Consider the following 18,706-nt stretch of genomic DNA (forward strand, 5'->3'; position numbering starts at 1 on the left):
CTACAGCTCCTTAGCTACGCCCCAGTCACTCACAGTTTTGAATTACTTTGGATATATTAATTGCCCCTTGCTGACAAATGATCTGTCTGTTTCTTTCTTCAGGGGATGTTTCCAATAGCATTTCTGTATCCAACTGCCAGGTGCAGGAGAATGTGGTACGTATCACAAAACAGAGGTTGAGCCAGATACATATAGCATAAATAGATGCACACTACTGTCCATTGTACAGAATAGGCAGATGCATCTGTAAATGGAAGCTTAAAGTAAATGGAATCCACATAAAAAAAATGAGCCGAATACTTACCTAAGGAGAGGGAAGGCTCTGGGTCCTATAGAGCCTACCCGCTCCTCTCTCTCTCTCTCGGTACCCATTTCAGCGCTGGCTCCCTGGTAGCAGTATTCAACTTATTTGGTCAAATACTGCTCTCTCCGCCACCGAGGGGAGGCTTCGCAAGTCTTCCGAGCCCAAGTGCTCCCCGAAGACGGGCCGCTCCATACTGCACACACGCAAGCCCCCTCTCTCGGGCACTGGCGACACCCTCTCTCGGGCACTGGTGACACCCTCTCTCGGACACCCTCTCTCGGGCACTGGCGACACCCTCTCTCGGGCACTGGCGACACCCTCTCTCGGGCACTGGCGACACCCTCTCTCGGGCACTGGCGACACCCTCTCTCGGGCACTGGCGACACCCTCTCTCGGGCACTGGCGACACCCTCTCTCGGGCACTGGCGACACCCTCTCTCGGGCACTGGCGACACCCTCTCTCGGGCACTGGCGACACCCTCTCTCGGGCACTGGCGACACCCTCTCTCGGGCACTCGCGACACCCCCTCTCGCGCACTCGCGACACCCCCTCTCGCGCACTCGCGACACCCTCTCCCGCGCACTCGCAACACCCTCTCTCACGCACTCGCGACACCCTCTCTCACGCACTCACGCAGACGCAGTATAGAGCCATCTGACTTCAGGTGACTTGGCTCCCGAAGACTTCCGAAGTTCCCCGTGGCGGTGATTCAAGCAGAGGAGCTTACGCTGCAACGAGGGCACCGAGAGAGGAGAGAGAAGGCTCTATAGGACCCAGAGCCTTCCCTCTCCTTAAGTATCTGATTTATTTATTTCTGTAAATTTTTCCCAATGACTTTTTTTTAAAGAAATTATTTAATTTCCATTGCCAAATCAATTTAAAGTGTACCTGAATGGAAAATGTATTTTAAAGTTAAGTAATGGTTGTGGCTTATAGTTTTCTTAAAGGGCAACTGCAATGAAAGGGATATGGAGACTGACCTATTTATTTCCTTTTAAACAATGCCAGTTGCCTGGCAGCCCTGCTGATCCTTTGCCTCTAATACTTTTAGCCACATACCCTGAACAAGCATGCAGCATATCAGCTGTTTTTGACATTATTGTCAGTTCTGATTAACTGCATGCTTGTTTCTGGTGTGATTCAGACACTACTGCAGCCAAATAGACCAGCAGGGCTGCCAGGCAACTGTTATTGTTTGAAGAAATAAATATGGCAGCCTCCATATCCTCCTCGTTACAGTTGTCCTTTAAGCACTACCTGCAGCCTCTTTTGTTCCTCCCATTCCCCATTTCATCAGCTTTTATTACTGTGTTTATTCTGGAAGAGCCCAGGGCTGTGAGCCAGGCATGCCTAGCAAATATCAACCAGCACATTTGTACTGCACATGCGCAGACTGACTTGTTTCCAGTCATTAGTGATTCCTTTTACTGGGCATGCACAGTTTCTGAACTCGAACGCACGCTGGAAATGTTCATGTTTCCCATTGCAGGCTTTCCCAGTGTAGGTAAATAATAAAAGCTTGTGAAACTGGGCCCATGCAAGGCCTCTGTGTGGTATGTGCTTATGAAAACTACTAAGGACACCATTCGGTACTTAATTTGAAAGCAACAAAGTCCATTAGCACACCAGATTCAATGGTGATAGCACATCCTTTATTAAGCTTGATAGCCACAATAGGTATGACAGTTGTTTCAGAAGCCGCGCAGGGTCTCCCTTTTTCAAGGGTTGTGGCTGCCAAAACAATTGTCGGACCAATTGTGGTTATCGAGCACAATAAAGAATGTGCTATCACCATTGGATCTGGTGTGTGCTGATGGTCTTTGCTGCTTTCGGATTCAGTGATATTGTGTGTATCACGCCATCAAGCACCCAAAAAATACACTTATGGTGTGCCAGCTCTAAACTCCAACAATGCCTTTAATTTGAAAGTACATTATCAGTTCTATTTTGCTTTAAAGAGAACCCGAGGTGTGTTTAAAGAATGTTATCTGCATACAGAGGCTGGATCTGCCTATACAGCCCAGCCTCTGTTGCTATCCCAAACCCCACTAAGGTCCCCCTGCACTCTGCAATCCCTCATAAATCACAGCCGTGTTGTGAGGCTGTGTTTACATCTGTAGTGTCAGTCTCAGCTGCTCCCCCCACCTCCTGCATAGCTCCGGTCCCTGCCACTGTCCCTTCCCTCCAAGCAGGGAGGGAAGGGATGCAGGTGGGGACTGGAGTTCTGCAGGAGGCGGGGAGAGCAGCAGACTGACACTATAGAGATAAACACAGCCAGCTCTGACAAGCTGTTTGTCAGCAGCGTGGCTGTGGTTTATGAGGGATTGCAGAGTGCAGGGGGACCTTATTTATATATATATATATATATATATATATATATATATATATATATATATATATATATATATATATATATATATATATATATATATATATATACATATATATACATATATATATATATATATACATATATATACATATATATATATATATATACATATATATATATACATATATATATATATACATACATACATACATATATATATACATACATACATACATACATACATACATACATACATACATACATACATACATACATACATACATACATACATACATACATACATACATACATACATACATACATACATACATACATACATACATACATACATACATACATACATATATATATATATATATATATATATATATATATATATATATATATATATATATATATATATATATATATATATATATATATATATACCATACAGGTATGGTTCTTTTTGATGGCTATAGCCCCTAAAAAATGGTAGGGAGGAGGAGAGAATGAAAATCAGAAGAGTAGAACGTGCTTATTTACATGTGCATATTAGAGTAACAATGGTGACTCCTCTTTAGAAGAGTGAAAACATTAATTTTTTTGTTGTCTGCTTTGTTCACAGGATATTAGTTCTGTATATCAGATTTTCCCAGATGAGGTTCTTGGATCAGGGCAGTTTGGTATCGTATATGGAGGTATGTCTCACACCCCCTTGATAAAGAGCTGTAGGTACATTGTACCTTTGTATTTTCCTAGAATATTCATTAATTGTGCACTGATTAATTTTTTTTTAATCTTTTTTTCTAACCAATTTGTTCTTTAACTTTAGGCAAGCACCGGAAGACGGGCCGGGATGTTGCTATAAAAATAATTGATAAACTGCGTTTTCCTACTAAGCAGGAGAGCCAGCTGAGAAATGAAGTCGCCATTTTACAGGTATCTATATGACTGGCCCATTGAGCTACCATGCAGCACTTGTTTCCTGCAGCACTTGTTTCCTGCAGCCCTAAAAGGGGAGCAGAGTGCCATACTTATGATACTTACTCTCCAGAAACCGTGTCCCATGGACATAAAAGGCAGCAGAACCTGCAAATATTGCACCAGTATATTAAACAGTCAAATTGGTTAAAGATCAGTTCCAGGGATTAGTTTGGATGTTGTGGCAAGAGATTTAAAATTATTTTTATTGTCTTGGCCAGAGGCGTAGCTAGGGTTTTCAGCGCCCGGGGACAAAGACTATTAATGCGCCCCCTAAGGTGAAGGGTCGTGACCAAATGTGGGCGTGGTTATGGGTACTCCACATTTGGTCACGCCCCTTCAAATGTACATGGAGGTTAGCAGGCTCACGCTCACCCACCCTCCCTCAGTATGTACCTTCCAGCATGTTCCAAGACAAATTCAGCAATCATGAGCCCCCCACCCCCATCAAGACAAATTCCGCAAACATGAGGCCCCCAACAAGACAAATTTAGCAATCCTGAGGCCCCCAACAAGACAAATTCAGCAATCATGAGGCCCCTAACAAGACAAATTCAGCAATCATGAGGCCCCTAACAAGACAAATTCAGCGATCTTGAGGCCCCCAACAAATCATGAGGCCCCCAACAAGACAAATTCAGTAACCATGAGGCCCCCAACAAGACAAATTCAGCAGTCATGAGGCACATAAATAGACAGCATTTCACATAAATAGGCAGAATGTCCCCTTAATATGGTAGACACCTCTCACCTGGCAGCAGTTCCCCAAAATACACTCAATCTGACAGCAATGCTTGCCCAAAAATAGGTAGCCCCAGGTCTATAGGTGTCCCCAGAATAGGTGGCCAGCAGTATAGATGTCCCCAGAACAGGTAGCCAGGGGTAGAGATGTCCACAGAACAGGTAGCCAGGGGTATATGTGCCCAGTATATGTAGGCAGGGGTATGTGTCCCCAGTATATGTAGCCAGAGGTATATGTGCCCAGTATATGTAGCCAGGGGTATAAATGCCCAGTATATGTAGCCAGGGGTATATGTACCAAGTATATGTAGTTAGGGGTATATGTGCCCAGTATATGTAGGCAGGGGTATATGTGCCCAGAGTAGGTAGCCAGGGGTATATGTGCCCAGAGTAGGTAGCCAGGTCAGGTGTCCCCCTCCCCAGCAGGAGGGGAGCAGCGCAGAGAAGAGCTGCTCTCCCTTCCTCGCTGTCCCCTCCAATGTCCGGGTGGCTCAGGCTGGCAGCGGCGGGCGGAACTTACCTCCGTCTCGTCGCAGCGCCGGATGGATCTGCCACTACTCTGGTCTGGTCCAGACCAGAGCAGCGGCTGCGCACTCGAACTTCCGGCCGGCGCTGGAGCGAGACGGAGGTGAGTTCCGCCCGCCGCTGCCAGGCCAGCCACCCGGACATTGGAGGGGACAGCAAGGGAGAGAGAGAGCACCTAAGGTGAGGGAAGGAGGGGGGATATGGCCCCCCTTCCCCACCGTCCGCACAGCTCTCCCTCTTCTCTGCGCTGCTCCCCTCCCCTCCGCCGCAAAAAAAAAAAAAAAACCCGCAGCTCAGCCAGGCTGAGGGCGCCCTCGGGGACCAGGCGCCCCGGGGCACTTGTCCTACCCCGACCCCCCCTAGCTCCGCGCCTGGTCTTGGCTCTTCCCATTCCATCTGTCAGAATTTCCATTACTTCCTGGCCAGACAGGAAGTAAGGGAAAGTTTTCCAAGAGAGACAGCGGGGAACAATATGGATCCCTCAATTTTTTTGTTTCCGCCTTCCATCCCTGGGAATTCTAGCTTATAAACTGTAGCAACTAAGTTGCATGAAGGTTTAAAAGAAAATGCGTTGAGCTTTACAATTCCTGCATCACTTATCTACCTAAAAGCACTGTTAGTATGGTAAAACATAACCTTTATTGTATAAAAGTTAAAAATGGCCTAGTGGGCCTGGAAGAAGACCTGTAAGGACCAGTGATTGAACATATACAGACCAGCTGATATGTTAAAGGAAATGCATAGAGACAGTGCCTATCAGGTGCCCATTAGGCCTACGTGTGCATGGGAAATCTTGTGGAAATCAGATGTGAACACTCTGGCTCCTCCAGCATCTACCCAGCAGTATAGTAAGTAAAAAGAAATTACTCCCCACCTAAATCATAGTCACAGAACTGTAGTATGGCTCAGATAAGAGCAAAGGTGCGATTGGTGCAGCACCTCTTTTATATAGTAAGGCTGGTGGGGGATCATTTCCTTTTGCTTGCTTTATTCACTTTCTCCTCCGATGAAGCCCTCATTTACAAGGGCGAAACATGTTAGGCTCACTTGCTAAGCGCTTTTGATCACCCTACTGTACGCACTGTCTGACAGCATTGCTGAAGCAGATGCTGAGGAAGATCAGCATTTGTTGGTTGCAGCATTGTTTGCTCATGCTAACGCTATCAGACTCCTAGTGCATGTTGGTGTCTTTCACAGTGCAGGAAACTTATGTCTGCCCTACGGTGCCTTATGGCTACAGTGTTGGTTCCTAGCCTGCTATACTGCAGTAGATGCTGGGGAGGCAGAGCATTGTATGTTCACATCACCACAAGACTTTTCACCCACACCTAGGCCTATTGAGTGAATGATAGGCATTGTCTCTATGTATTTTCTGCAACGTATCAGCTGATATGTTTAATCACTGGTCCTCAACTGTTTTCCTACACCTTCTGGTCCACTAGGCCATTTTTAACTTTTACACAATGTTTACTGTACTAATAGGGCATACCCATAGGTACGTGTTGCAGTGATTTCCCTAGTACAGCTGTTTTCTTTTCATAGTGATGTCAGCAGGAATTGGAAAGGAAAAAACAGACTTGGTGGGTACTGTAGACCTAGATTTATAAAGAAGCAAGGACTTGGGAGTACTGTATACCTGGATTTATAGAGAGAAGCCAAATGGCAATAGCAAGACATCACTTGGGTCCATCCGTCATTTGCTCTGCTCTCATCACTTAAAGAAGCTTTGCAATAACAGACCTTTTGAAGCTAGTGTGAGTCTTTGTTAATTTGTGGGTACTTATTAGCATTTTCTATTTGCAGTGTTGTTCCTGGTATTGAATCCCTGGCAGGACACTGTCCGCATGAAGACTGTATATTAGTGCTCTGTATTGTTCTATGTACTCTCTGAAGTACTGTAGATAACTTGTAGCACAGTATAAAACCATATTAACAAGTTAAAACTGAAGGGATGTTGACATTTTGTAACAGAAAGAGGAATTGCTGCCAAATGCAGTGTGTCAATGTGTCTAGTAAGCTATGAAAAGAAGGTAGAATGGATACCTAGGTTGTGTTAAGGTTGTAACTAGATTCCAAAGATAACAGTGTTGTGGAAAGCACCACTTTTCTTTTCATCTGTCTTTGTCATTCCCCATGTTGTCTTATTTTTTACCATTGCATAGTTCACTTGAAGAATATTTCAGAAAGTAGATCTAAAGGCTCTTTTCCACTATAAAATGTGATCGCGATCGTAATCGCGTTTCAATTTCCACCACGCGATTGAGCTACTATACTCAGTGTAGTAAAGCTCAATCGCATCCAAAACGCGGCAGGACAACGATCGCGTTTTGACCAAAATCGCATTGCAATCGGATCGCACTAATAGAAATTGCTGCTGTAGTTTCCATTAGTTTAATGTACCTTGCGATTTGCGATCAGAATCAAATCGCAGGGTAGTGGGAAAAGGCCCTAAGAGTATGGGAACTTGCCACATACATTGCTATGTGAGGTAAATATTTTTTTATAGGCATCCTTTATAAAAAAAAAAATTCAGTAAATATTTGGAGTTTTACTTCTACTATTCTTTTGTATTACACAGCCTGAATAGGAACAACACTAAAACCGAAATACCCAGTAGGAACTCCACTAAAAACTGCAAAAGGCATACAAATTGACTTTACCACCAGGTACAGGCAGGTCTTAAACTGGTAAATTATGTGCTAGCATGCCCCTAATTTTCATGAGAATAGCTATTTTCGGTAAATTACCTCACAAATCACCTCATAATTTACCTAATGAGGTAAAACATGACTAAACCCTACCAAAATTGCTAAATATTACCTCATGAGGTAATTTGTATGATAACCCTACCAGAATTGAGGCCATTATCAATACACTTATAGGATGCTAACACACCATGAACAATTACTTGGGGGAATGATGGGGTTTCAGGGTTCAGATTTACGAGTGCAGGTCATCTGGGCGCCGAGCAGTCCGGCACAGGGTGAACCGAATGATGGTTCTCCCTGCTGCCGCTATACTCCGAGGTGGAGTTAAATACTATTCTCCCTAAAAGTTGTCACAACTCGGAGGGAGATGTAATTTGGGTCTGGCATTGCTGCTATGATGGCGCCCAGCTTCCGTGCACGGCACTCAGCGCTGCACGCTGAAACAACATGCTTTGAGCTTTACTACTTCCTATACACTTTTTATTCACTTTACTTTATATAATATGACATGGTTAGTTGCAAGTCCATTCGGTCCCTTTAGACCTACTATAAATATAGAGGTTCTCTGTTACCCGACCTGGTGTCCTCCTTCACTTGTTCCACAAGGCCTGTTTCTGCAGAGCCAGGATTATCCATACTTTGCATGGCACAGCTGGATGTAATTTGGATTTTCAGGCTCTATCTGCTGAGGACCCCCGGCTCTCAAGTGAGTTTTGTCATAAGGGAAGACCTGCTAGTTGCCCTCCAGCTGCAGCTTAAAAGCGAGGCCGATTTATTATCAATTTACCGGTATTGCAGTTTATAAAAAAATGACTTGCCAGTTAGCTTTTGCTTTGAAAGATCAAGATCCAGCTCCCATCTTCCTCTTTTTCAGTGGCTGCTGAAGTGATCATGTGACTCTAGTACTCAGAACTACAACTATCAGCAAGTTTCTCTCATCACTGAGACTGCCCGTGTATGTGCATTACCTATTCACAAAACGTGCACTGTTGGTGAGAGTTGAGCACAGGTTTTAAATAATGCTGGTTTATACATGGATGCCAGAAATGGTTTGCATGATTGCTGAAATTTGCTCATGCAGCCACTTCCGTCAACACCAGCCACAAAGCAACCACAGCCTGTAAAAGGCGCATTGCTGAACAGCAGTTTACTTTCTAGTAGCTGATGTCCAGGACTCTCTCTCCACCATTGTAGTTCTGCTTTTCTGTGGGTTTTTTAGCATGTTTTCTGCCCCAGTCTGATTTTGTGCATATTTTCTGTTGTACAAAATATTTTGTAATTAGTTTCAAGTATAGTTAAAGAGGAACTTAAAGTGAGTCTAAAGTGTAAATTAAAAAACAGACAGATTCTCACCTAAGGAGAGGGAATGCTCTGGCCCCTATAGAGCCTGCCCGTTCCTCCTACGGTCCCAGCATTCCAGCGCTGGATCCCCCTGCTAACAGCCTCCGACTCAGGGGTTGAAGACTACTCACTTCCGCCGCTGTGGGAGGCTTCAGCAGCCGAGTGCTCCTGAAAATGGGCCGCTCCATAATGCGCATACTGAGCAGTGCATCTTCAGGAGCACTCCGACTCCCGAATCCTCCCTCAGCAGCAGAGAGAGCAGTCTCCGACCCATAGGTCGGAGTCTGCTAACGGGGGATCCAACGCTGGGACCGTAGGAGGAACGGGAAGGCTCTATAGGACCCAGAGCCTTCCCTCTCCTTAGGGGAGTATCTATTCTTTTTTTTTTATTTACACTTCAAACACCCTTTAACTAAATATAACATAATGAATAAAATTGCAAATTCTTTTTGCAATATTAATAAATTGTTTAGTCAGTTTTTGCCCATTGCAAAATCTGTTCTCTTCTTGATTTACATTCTTAAATTTCTCAAGTGGAAACCTCTTTATTGCTGGCAAGGAGCATCACTGTGGAATGTTTGTTGTGTGTTCCAAAGAGAGTGGAAACATCTGGCTTCCCAGAGTGCACTGGGAGAATGCAGCACAATAAACAGCATAAGCGAAAACTCACTGGGAGGGAAGGGCTACATATTAATATACAGCTATGCAGGGCTGTGGAGTCTGAGTCGAGGAGTCAGTAGGGACAATTTTGGGTACCTGGAGTCGGAGTCTGAGTCGGATTTTTGTACCAAATCCACAGCCCTGGTAAGTATGAGTTATTTGTCGAGGCGTTGGAGCTATTTTGGGTACCTGGAGTTGGAGTCAGTGGTTTCATAAACTGAGGAGTCGGAGTCAAATGCTTTTTGTACCGACTCCACAGCCCTGCAGCTATGTATAGATATAGGAAGTGTTTGATGCTGAAACCAGGAAATTAGTGTAAAAGTGGGTTATCCTGAATAACGGATGAGATGGGGAACTCTAGGTTTGTGCTCAACCTGAATCCTTTCTTAAAGAGAATCTGTACTCTAAAATTCTTACAATAAAAAGCATACCATTCTATTCATTATGTTCTCCGGGGCCCCTCTGTGCTGTTCCTGCCACTCCCTGCTGCAATCCTGACTTGTAATTGCCTGTTTTAGGCAGTGTTTACAAACAAAAGACATGGCTGCTAAACAGCTTGTGATAGGCTCAGAGAAGCTCAGTCTGTGACTGATACAGAGCCTGCAGGGGGCATGGGGAGGGTGTGTATAGCTTCTCCCTATCACAAGCAGAACAGCACATTCTTGCCTGAGCTGACAAAGGAAAGAAGATTAGATTAGATTAGATCACAGAGATATTACAGTGACTGTGCAACTAGGAAAGGCTGTAGACCACATTAGAACAGGTATACTTGTAGGATAGAAGAAATAAGGCTGAAAATGTTGTTACAGAGTCTCTTTAAGTCAGAACGCTGTTCCCCCTTCCTTCCATGTGTCTTTTTCTGTCCGCCTGTGCCACCTTTATTCCCCCTGTGTTACCACTAGTCCCCCCTGAGCCACCATCCTGTCCTCCTGGGGCATCATTTGTTTCCCAGTGTCACTATTATGTCCTACTGTGTCACTATTATGTCCTACTGTGTCACCATTTCCTTTGTGCCATTACAGTGTCTCCCTATACCACTATTATGACCCCAGTGCCATTAAGCCCCCCATGCCACCATTTGTCCTCTTGTGCCATTACAGTATACCCCCCTCCCACCCCATTATGACCCTTGTGCCATTATGTCCCTGCTCTGCTGGAATCCAACACTGTCCCTGTCCTCCTCTTCACCGTTCTTAGACCCACTAGTATGTCATATGAAAGTGCTGGCACTAGGGCAGGAGGTGAGCGGAAGGAGGTAAGCAGTCATTAGGAAGACGGACAGCATTTGACTCCAGTGGAGAGGTGAGTTAACACAACTTCTCTGCATTAAAGTTACTGATTCCGGTGGCTGGGGGGGGAACCATAGATGGAGGTAAAGTCTTTATGACGAGATCAGCGGGCCGTTTGCATGTTGGCCCTCCGTAAGTCAGGGCTACCTGTATATGTCACTGGAGTCCCTCTTTAAAGTAAAATTCCACCTTTTGTGGAGAAATAAGTGATTCCTTTAGTTCCATTCTGACATTTTTGGGATTAATGCCACGTGTTGTTGGAAGCTGCATACCTTAGTTATGAACACACAGTCACCCGGCCTTGGCATCAGAGTGTATGGTATGCCTGGCTCAGAACGCCAGGAATGCTTCCATTCATCACTTTTACACAATTAACAATGAAGTATAAAGCATCAGTTTGTAAACAGAAATCAGGTATAGTTTCACTATATAATTAATATCTATGGCTTGGCAAACCTCATCCAATACTCTCTCCATAGAAAGCTGCACAAAATAATCACTTGTGATAAAATTAGCATTGTTTTCTTACTTCAAGTAAGTTCACCCTTGGTGGTTGCTCAGTGAATGCAGCCAGTATGACAGGTTATGTAATAAGCTTGAAAAATGACTACAGAAATATAAACTCTGTGTTTAGGAATGTCTCACTTTAATCTCTGAGCATGTTAGGATGTCTGTTGATTAAAGGATACATGAGCTAAAAAGGGACAGAAAAACTCACCTGAGTCTTCTTCCAGCTCCTGGAAGTATCTGTCCTGCTCTGAAATTCCGCTGTACTCGAGGCTGCAGCTGTCTCCTTCCTAAGATCATGACCCACTGCAGGTTTGTGGTCTTCTGGGTATACGCAGGCGTGCCACACACCTCTTGTGATCGCGCTCCAGTGGCCAGGAGCGTTCTGTGCTTGCACGATTCTCGAGAACTAACTGCACAAGCGTTTCCAGCCACAGGAGCACAATCGCTAGAGGAGTGCAGCCCACATTCCCAGAAAACCATGACTCCGACACGGGTCGTGATCTTAGGAGGGGACAGCGGCAGCCTAGAGTACGGCGGAACTTAAGGGCGGGACAGATGGACTGCTAGGTCCTGGAGAAAGCCTCAAGTGAGTAATGCTGGGATTACACAATATGTTTTTTGCGTTCGATTCGGCGCACAATCTATTAGCCATTCGATTTTCTGCTTGATTCTCTTATCTTCCACTCGTTTTTGTTATCTTTTTCCCATTGACTTCTATAAGAAATCGAGTGGAAACTAATCGAGCGGAACATCGGACATGTCGGAATTTTATTATCGAAGGCATCTATTGGAACGATTCTTACAAAAAAAGCATCGTGTAATCCCAGCATAAAGCTTTACATTTAATTGGCCACATCCCTTTGCACCTCCCTTTCCCCTATATATGGTCTATGTAGCATGAGCACAGCTATTTTGTATGTTTGTATAGGTGTAAATGTAGTATGCAGGGAACTACTGTAAGTCAATATATACACAGCACTAATTGTACCTGAAATGGCTGTTTGCAAGAAAATTCATATGGCTCTGCAGAATTTATAGGCTATAGGTGTGCATCTCTGAATGTGTTCCTAGGTTTTCAGAGTCATAACAGAATGATTTATATAGCTATTTAACCACTTGAGGACCGCCCCCAGCCGATGGGCGGCGGCAAAGTCCGGGCCCAAACGACCGCAATACGCCCATCGGCGGGGGCGGCTGCGGGAGTGGCTATGCGGCGATCGCGTCATTCGTGACGCGATCAGCCGCCGGGGACTGGCTCCGCCCACCGCTCGTAGTAACCCGCCGGCCGTTCGGAAGCGCCAGCGGGTTACTACCACCCGGATCGCCGCTGCACATATGTATAATAGGCTTTGTAATGTATACAAAGCCTATTATACTGGCTGCCTCCTGCCCTGGTGGTCCCAGTGTCCGAGGGACCACCAGGGCAGGCTGCAGCCACCCTAGTCTGCACCCAAGCACACTGATTTCCCCCCCCCTGCCCCCTGATCGCCCACAGCACCCCTCAGACCCCCCCTGCCCACCCCCCAGACCACTGTTTGCACCCAGTCACCCCCCTAATCACCCATCAATCACTCCCTGTCACTATCTGTCAACGCTATTTTTTTTTTTATCCCCCCCCCCTGCCCACTGCCCCCTCCTGATCACCCCCCACCCCTCAGATTCTCCCCAGACCCCCCCCCAGACCCCCCCCCCGTGTACTATATGCATCTATCCCCCCTGATCACCTGTCAATCACCTGTCAATCACCTGTCAATCACCTGTCAATCACCCGTCAATCACCCCCTGTCACTGCCACCCATCAATCAGCCCCTAACCTGCCCCTTGCGGGCAATCTGATCACCCCCCCACACCAATAGATCGCCCGCAGATCCGACATCAGATCACCTCCCAAATCCATTGTTTACATCTATTCTCTCCTCTAAACACCCACTAATTACCCATCAATCACCCATCAATCACCCCCTATCACCACCTGTCACTGTTACCCATCAGATTAGACCCTAATCTACCCCTTGCGGGCACCCAATCACCCGCCCACACGCTCAGATTGCCCTCAGACCCCCCCTTATCAATTCGCCAGTGCAATATTTACATCTGTTATTCCCTGTAATAACCCACTGATCACCTGTCAATCACCTATCAATCACCCCCTGTCACTGCCACCCATCAATCACCCCCTGTCACTGCCACCCATCAATCAGCCCCTAACCTGCCCCTTGCGGGCAATCTGATCACCCACCCACACCAATAGATCGCCCGCAGATCCGACATCAGATCACCTCCCAAGTGCAGTGTATACATCTCTTCTCTCCTCTAAACACCCACTAATTACCCATCAATCACCCCCTATCACCACCTGTCACTGTTACCCATCAGATTAGACCCTAATCTGCCCCTTGCGGGCACCCAATCACCCGCCCACACGCTCAGATTGCCCTCAGACCCCCCCTTATCAATTCGCCAGTGCAATATTTACATCTGTTATTCCCTGTAATAACCCACTGATCACCTGTCAATCACCTATCAATCACCCCCTGTCACTGCCACCCATCAATCACCCCCTGTCACTGCCACCCATCAATCAGCCCCTAACCCTAATCTGCCCCTTGCGGGCACCCAATCACCCGCCCACACCTCAGAACGTCCTCAGACCCCAGCCCTGATCACCTCGCTAGTGCATTGCTTGCATCTATTTCCCCCCTCTAATCACACCTTGAGAAACCCATCAATCACCTCCTGTCACCCCCTAGCACACCTACCCATCAGATCAGGCCCTAATTTGCCCTGTGTGGGCTCCTGATCACTCGGCCAAACCCTCAGATCCCCCTCAGACCCCCTTCCGATCACCTCCCCAGTGCATTGATTGCATCTATTTTCCCCTCTAACCGCCCCCTGAGACACCCATCAATCACCTCCTGTCACCCCCCTAGCACTCCTATCCATCAGATCAGGCCCAAAACATCCTGTCATCTAAGAGGCCACCCTGCTTATGAAAGGTTCCACAAAATTTGCCCCCTCATAGACCACCTGTCATCAAAATTTGCAGATGCTTATACCCCTGAACAGTCATTTTGAGAAATTTGGTTTCCAGACTACTCACAGTTTTGGGCCCGTAAAATGCCAGGGCAGTATAGGAACCCCACAAGTGACCCCATTTTAGAAAGAAGACACCCCAAGGTATTCTGTTAGGTGTATGATGAGTTCATAGAAGATTTTATTTTTTGTCAAAAGTTAGCGGAAATTGGATTTTTATTGTTTTTTTCACAAAGTGTCATTTTTCACTAACTTGTGACAAAAAATAAAATCTTCTATGAACTCACCATACCCCTAACGGAATACCTTGGGGTGTCTTCTTTCTAAAATGGGGTCACTTGTGGGGTTCCTATACTGCCCTGGCATTTTAGGGGCCCTAAACCGTGAGGAGTAGTCTAGAAAACAAATGCCTCAAAATGACCTGTGAATAGGACGTTGGGCCCCTTAGCGCACCTAGGCTGCAAAAAAGTGTCACACATGTGGTATCGCCATACTCAGGAGAAGTAGTATAATGTGTTTTGTGGTGTATTTTTACACATATCCATGCTGGGTGGGAGAAATCTCTCTGTAAATGGACAATTGTGTGTAAAAAAAATCAAAAATGTGTCATTTACAGAGATATTTCTCCCACCCAGCATGGTTATATGTAAAAATACACCACAAAACACATTATACTACTTCTTCTGAGTACGGCGATACCACATGTGTGACACTTTTTTGCAGCCTAACTGTGCTAAGGGGCCCAAAGTCCAATGAGTACCTTTAGGATTTCACAGGTCATTTTGAGACATTTGGGTTCAAGACTACTCCTCACGGTTTAGGGCCCCTAAAATGCCAGGGCAGTATAGGAACCCCACAAGTGACCCCATTTTAGAAAGAAGACACCCAAGGTATTCTGTTAGGTGTATGATAAGTTCATAGAAGATTTTATTTTTTGTCACAAGTTAGCGGAAATTGATATGTATTGTTTTTTTTTTCACAAAGTGTCATTTTCCGCTAACTTGTGACAAAAAAAAAAATCTTCTATGAACTCACCATACTCCTAACAGAATACCTTGGGGTGTCTTCTTTCTAAAATGGGGTCACTTGTGGGGTTCCTATACTGCCCTGGCATTTTAGGGGCCCTAAACCGTGAGCAGTAGTCTAGAATCCAAATGCCTCAAAATGACCTGTGAATAGGACGTTAGGCCCCTTAGCGCACCTAGGTTGCAAAAAAGTGTCACACATGTGGTATCGCCGTACTCAGAAGAAGTAGTATATTGTGTTTTGGGGTGTATTTTTACACATACCCATGCTGGGTGGGAGAAATCTCTCTGTAAATGGACAATTGTGTGTAAAAAAAAATCAAACAATTGTCATTTACAGAGATATTTCTCCCACCCAGCATGGGTATGTGTAAAAATACACCCCAAAACACATTATACTACTTCTCCTGAGTACGGCGGTACCACATGTGTGGCACTTTTTTGCACCCTAAGTGCGCTAAGAGGCCCAAAGTCCAATGAGTACCTTTAGGATTTCACAGGTCATTTTGCGACATTTGGTTTCAAGACTACTCCTCACGGTTTAGGGCCCCTAAAATGCCAGGGCAGTATAGGAACCCCACAAATGACCCCATTTTAGAAAGAAGACACCCCAAGGTATTCCGTTAGGAGTATGGTGAGTTCATAGAAGATTTTATTTTTTGTCACAAGTTAGCGGAAAATGACACTTTGTGAAAAAAAACAATTAAAATCAATTTCCGCTAACTTGTGACAAAAAAAAAAATCTTCTATGAACTCACCATCCTCCTAACGGAATACCTTGGGGTGTCTTCTTTCTAAAATGGGGTAATTTGTGGGGTTCCTATACTGTCCTGGCATTTTAGGGGCCCTAAACCGTGAGGAGTAGTCTTGAAACGAAATTTCTCAAAATGACCTGTGAAATCCTAAAGGTACTCATTGAACTTTGGGCCCCTTAGCGCAGTTAGGGTGCAAAAAAGTGCCACACATGTGGTATCGCCGTACTCAGGAGAAGTAGTATAATGTGTTTTGGGGTGTATTTTTACACATACCCATGCTGAGTGGGAGAAATATCTCTATAAATAGACAATTGTGTGTAAAAAAAATTAAACAATTGTCATTTACGGAGATATTTCTCCCACCCAGCATGGGTATGTGTAAAAATACACCCCAAAACACATTATACTACTTCTCCTGAGTATGGCAATACCACATGTGTGGCACTTTTTTACAGCCTAACTGCGCTAAGGGGCCAAAAGTCCAATGAGCATCTTTAGGCTTTACAGGGGTGCTTACAATTAGGCACCCCCCAAAATGCCAGGACAGTGAACACACCCCACAAATGACCCCATTTTGGAAAGTAGACACTTCAAGGTATTCAGAGAGGAGCATAGTGAGTCTGTGGCAGATTTCATTTTTTTTTGTCGCAAGTTAGAAGAAATGGAAACTTTTTTTTTTTCTTTTTTTTGTCAGAAAGTGTCATTTTCCGCTAACTTGTGACAAAAAATAAAATCTTCTATGAACTCACCATGCCTCTCACTGAATACTTTGGGATGTCTTCTTTCCAAAATGGGGTCATTTGGGGGGTATTTGTACTATCCTGGAATTTTTAGCCCCTCATGAAACCTGACAGGTGCGCAGAAAAGTCAGAGATGCTTGAAAATGGGAAAATTCACTTTTGGCACCATAGTTTGTAAACGCTATAACTTTTACCCAATCCAATAAATATACACTGAATGGTTTTTTTTTTATCAAAGACATGTAGCAGAATAACTTTCGCGCTCAAATGTATAGGAAATTTTACTTTATTTGAAAAATGTCAGCACAGCAAGTTAAAAAAGTCATTTTTTTGCCAAAATTCATGTCTTTTTTGATGAATATAATAAAAACTAAAACTCGCAGCAGCAAACAAATAGCAGCAAAAGAAAGCTGTATTAGTGACAAGAAAAGGAGGTAAAATTCATTTAGGTGGTAGGTTGTATGACCGAGCAATAAACCGTGAAAGCTGCAGTGGTCTGAATGGAGAAAAAGGCTCTGGTCCTTAAGGGGCGAAAAGACTGTGGTCCTGAAGTGGTTAATATTCTGATATGATGACTTATGAATGGAATTTATATTTTTGCAAATGGCTACTGTTTTGTAGCTGGCAAAACTTTTTCAACACTGAGGCTTTCGGGTTTGTTTAGACCAGGGGTCCCCAAATGTTTTGGGTTGAGGGCCGGGCCAACATACTTCAGACTGCTGGGGGGCCGGAGTATACATAAAATAATGTAGAAGTCGTCGTGCACCAGACAGTGAAGCATACCCGGGTGACAACCTGCAGTCCAATTGGACAACAGTGTCACCTGATGTGGAAATTTGATTGGAAACTAGCGAATTACTACTTTCTGTCTTCATTCTATATTCGTACCACCAATATTTAAAGATGTAGCTGACCGCATCTGTAATATATTTTGTGTGTAGGGGGCCGGTAAAAAAGCCTCAGGGGCTCTACAAATAACTAAATAGTTTAAGTTGTGTACTCTGTAACACTTCTTACCCATAGAGCCTAATTAAGCAATACCTTGCCAAAACAGCCTAAAGACCCCGCTCTGCAATATTGATTTGTATGGTTTGTATAATTATCAAGCATCAAATATGCTATATTTAGCAGTGGTTCTCGATATACGCTTGTGTTATCAAGGACATAAAGGCATTCTTTACATGGTTACTGTCCTGACGCGATTCAAAGTGGAAGGGTTATATGTATATTTGGCATTCAAAATGAGGACTTTATCATTATGTTTACTTTTATTATTATTATCGTCATCCTGTTATAGTAAACCAAGCAAATGTGTCTGTATAGACACAGAACATTTATATCGCGCTTTTCTCCTAGCAAACTCAAAGCGCCAGTGCTGCAGCCGCTAGGGCCAATCAGTAGGCAGTAGCAGCATTAGGGAGTCTGTATAAATATACAATGTATGACCAATTCTGATATATCTTAGTAAGACCCAAAACAGAACATTTTCATTGCACTTTTTTCCCGGTGGACTTTAACCACTTGCCGACCGCCTACTTCATATTGGCGGCGGCAAAGTGGCAGCCCCAGGACCACGTAACGCAGATTGGCGTCAGGTCCTGGGGCACTCTCTGGCCGGGGATCGCGCGCTGGGATGCGCGCGCATCCGCCGGCAATAGGCTCCGCCCACCCGTGACGTCAACCCGCCGGCCAATCGGAAGCGCCGGCGGGTTGTTAACCCGACGATCGCCGGATAGGAAGCGTATAATACGCTTTGTA

The 18,706-nt window shown here is 44.9% G+C and overlaps 1 protein-coding gene across 1 annotated transcript in view; it reads left to right on the forward strand.

Annotated features, from left to right (window-relative positions):
• The window catches only part of PRKD1 (protein kinase D1), a 256,322-nt gene that overhangs the window by 212,867 nt on the left and 24,749 nt on the right, over nt 1-18,706 (forward strand). Inside the window, exons 10-12 of the mRNA XM_068253887.1 lie at nt 103-155; nt 3,266-3,338; nt 3,473-3,579. Of these exons, the coding sequence (XP_068109988.1) occupies nt 103-155; nt 3,266-3,338; nt 3,473-3,579 (233 nt within the window). The remainder of the gene's footprint in view (nt 1-102; nt 156-3,265; nt 3,339-3,472; nt 3,580-18,706) is intronic.

Source organism: Hyperolius riggenbachi, chromosome 9 (genome assembly GCF_040937935.1).
Source record: "Hyperolius riggenbachi isolate aHypRig1 chromosome 9, aHypRig1.pri, whole genome shotgun sequence".
NCBI lineage: Eukaryota > Metazoa > Chordata > Amphibia > Anura > Hyperoliidae > Hyperolius > Hyperolius riggenbachi.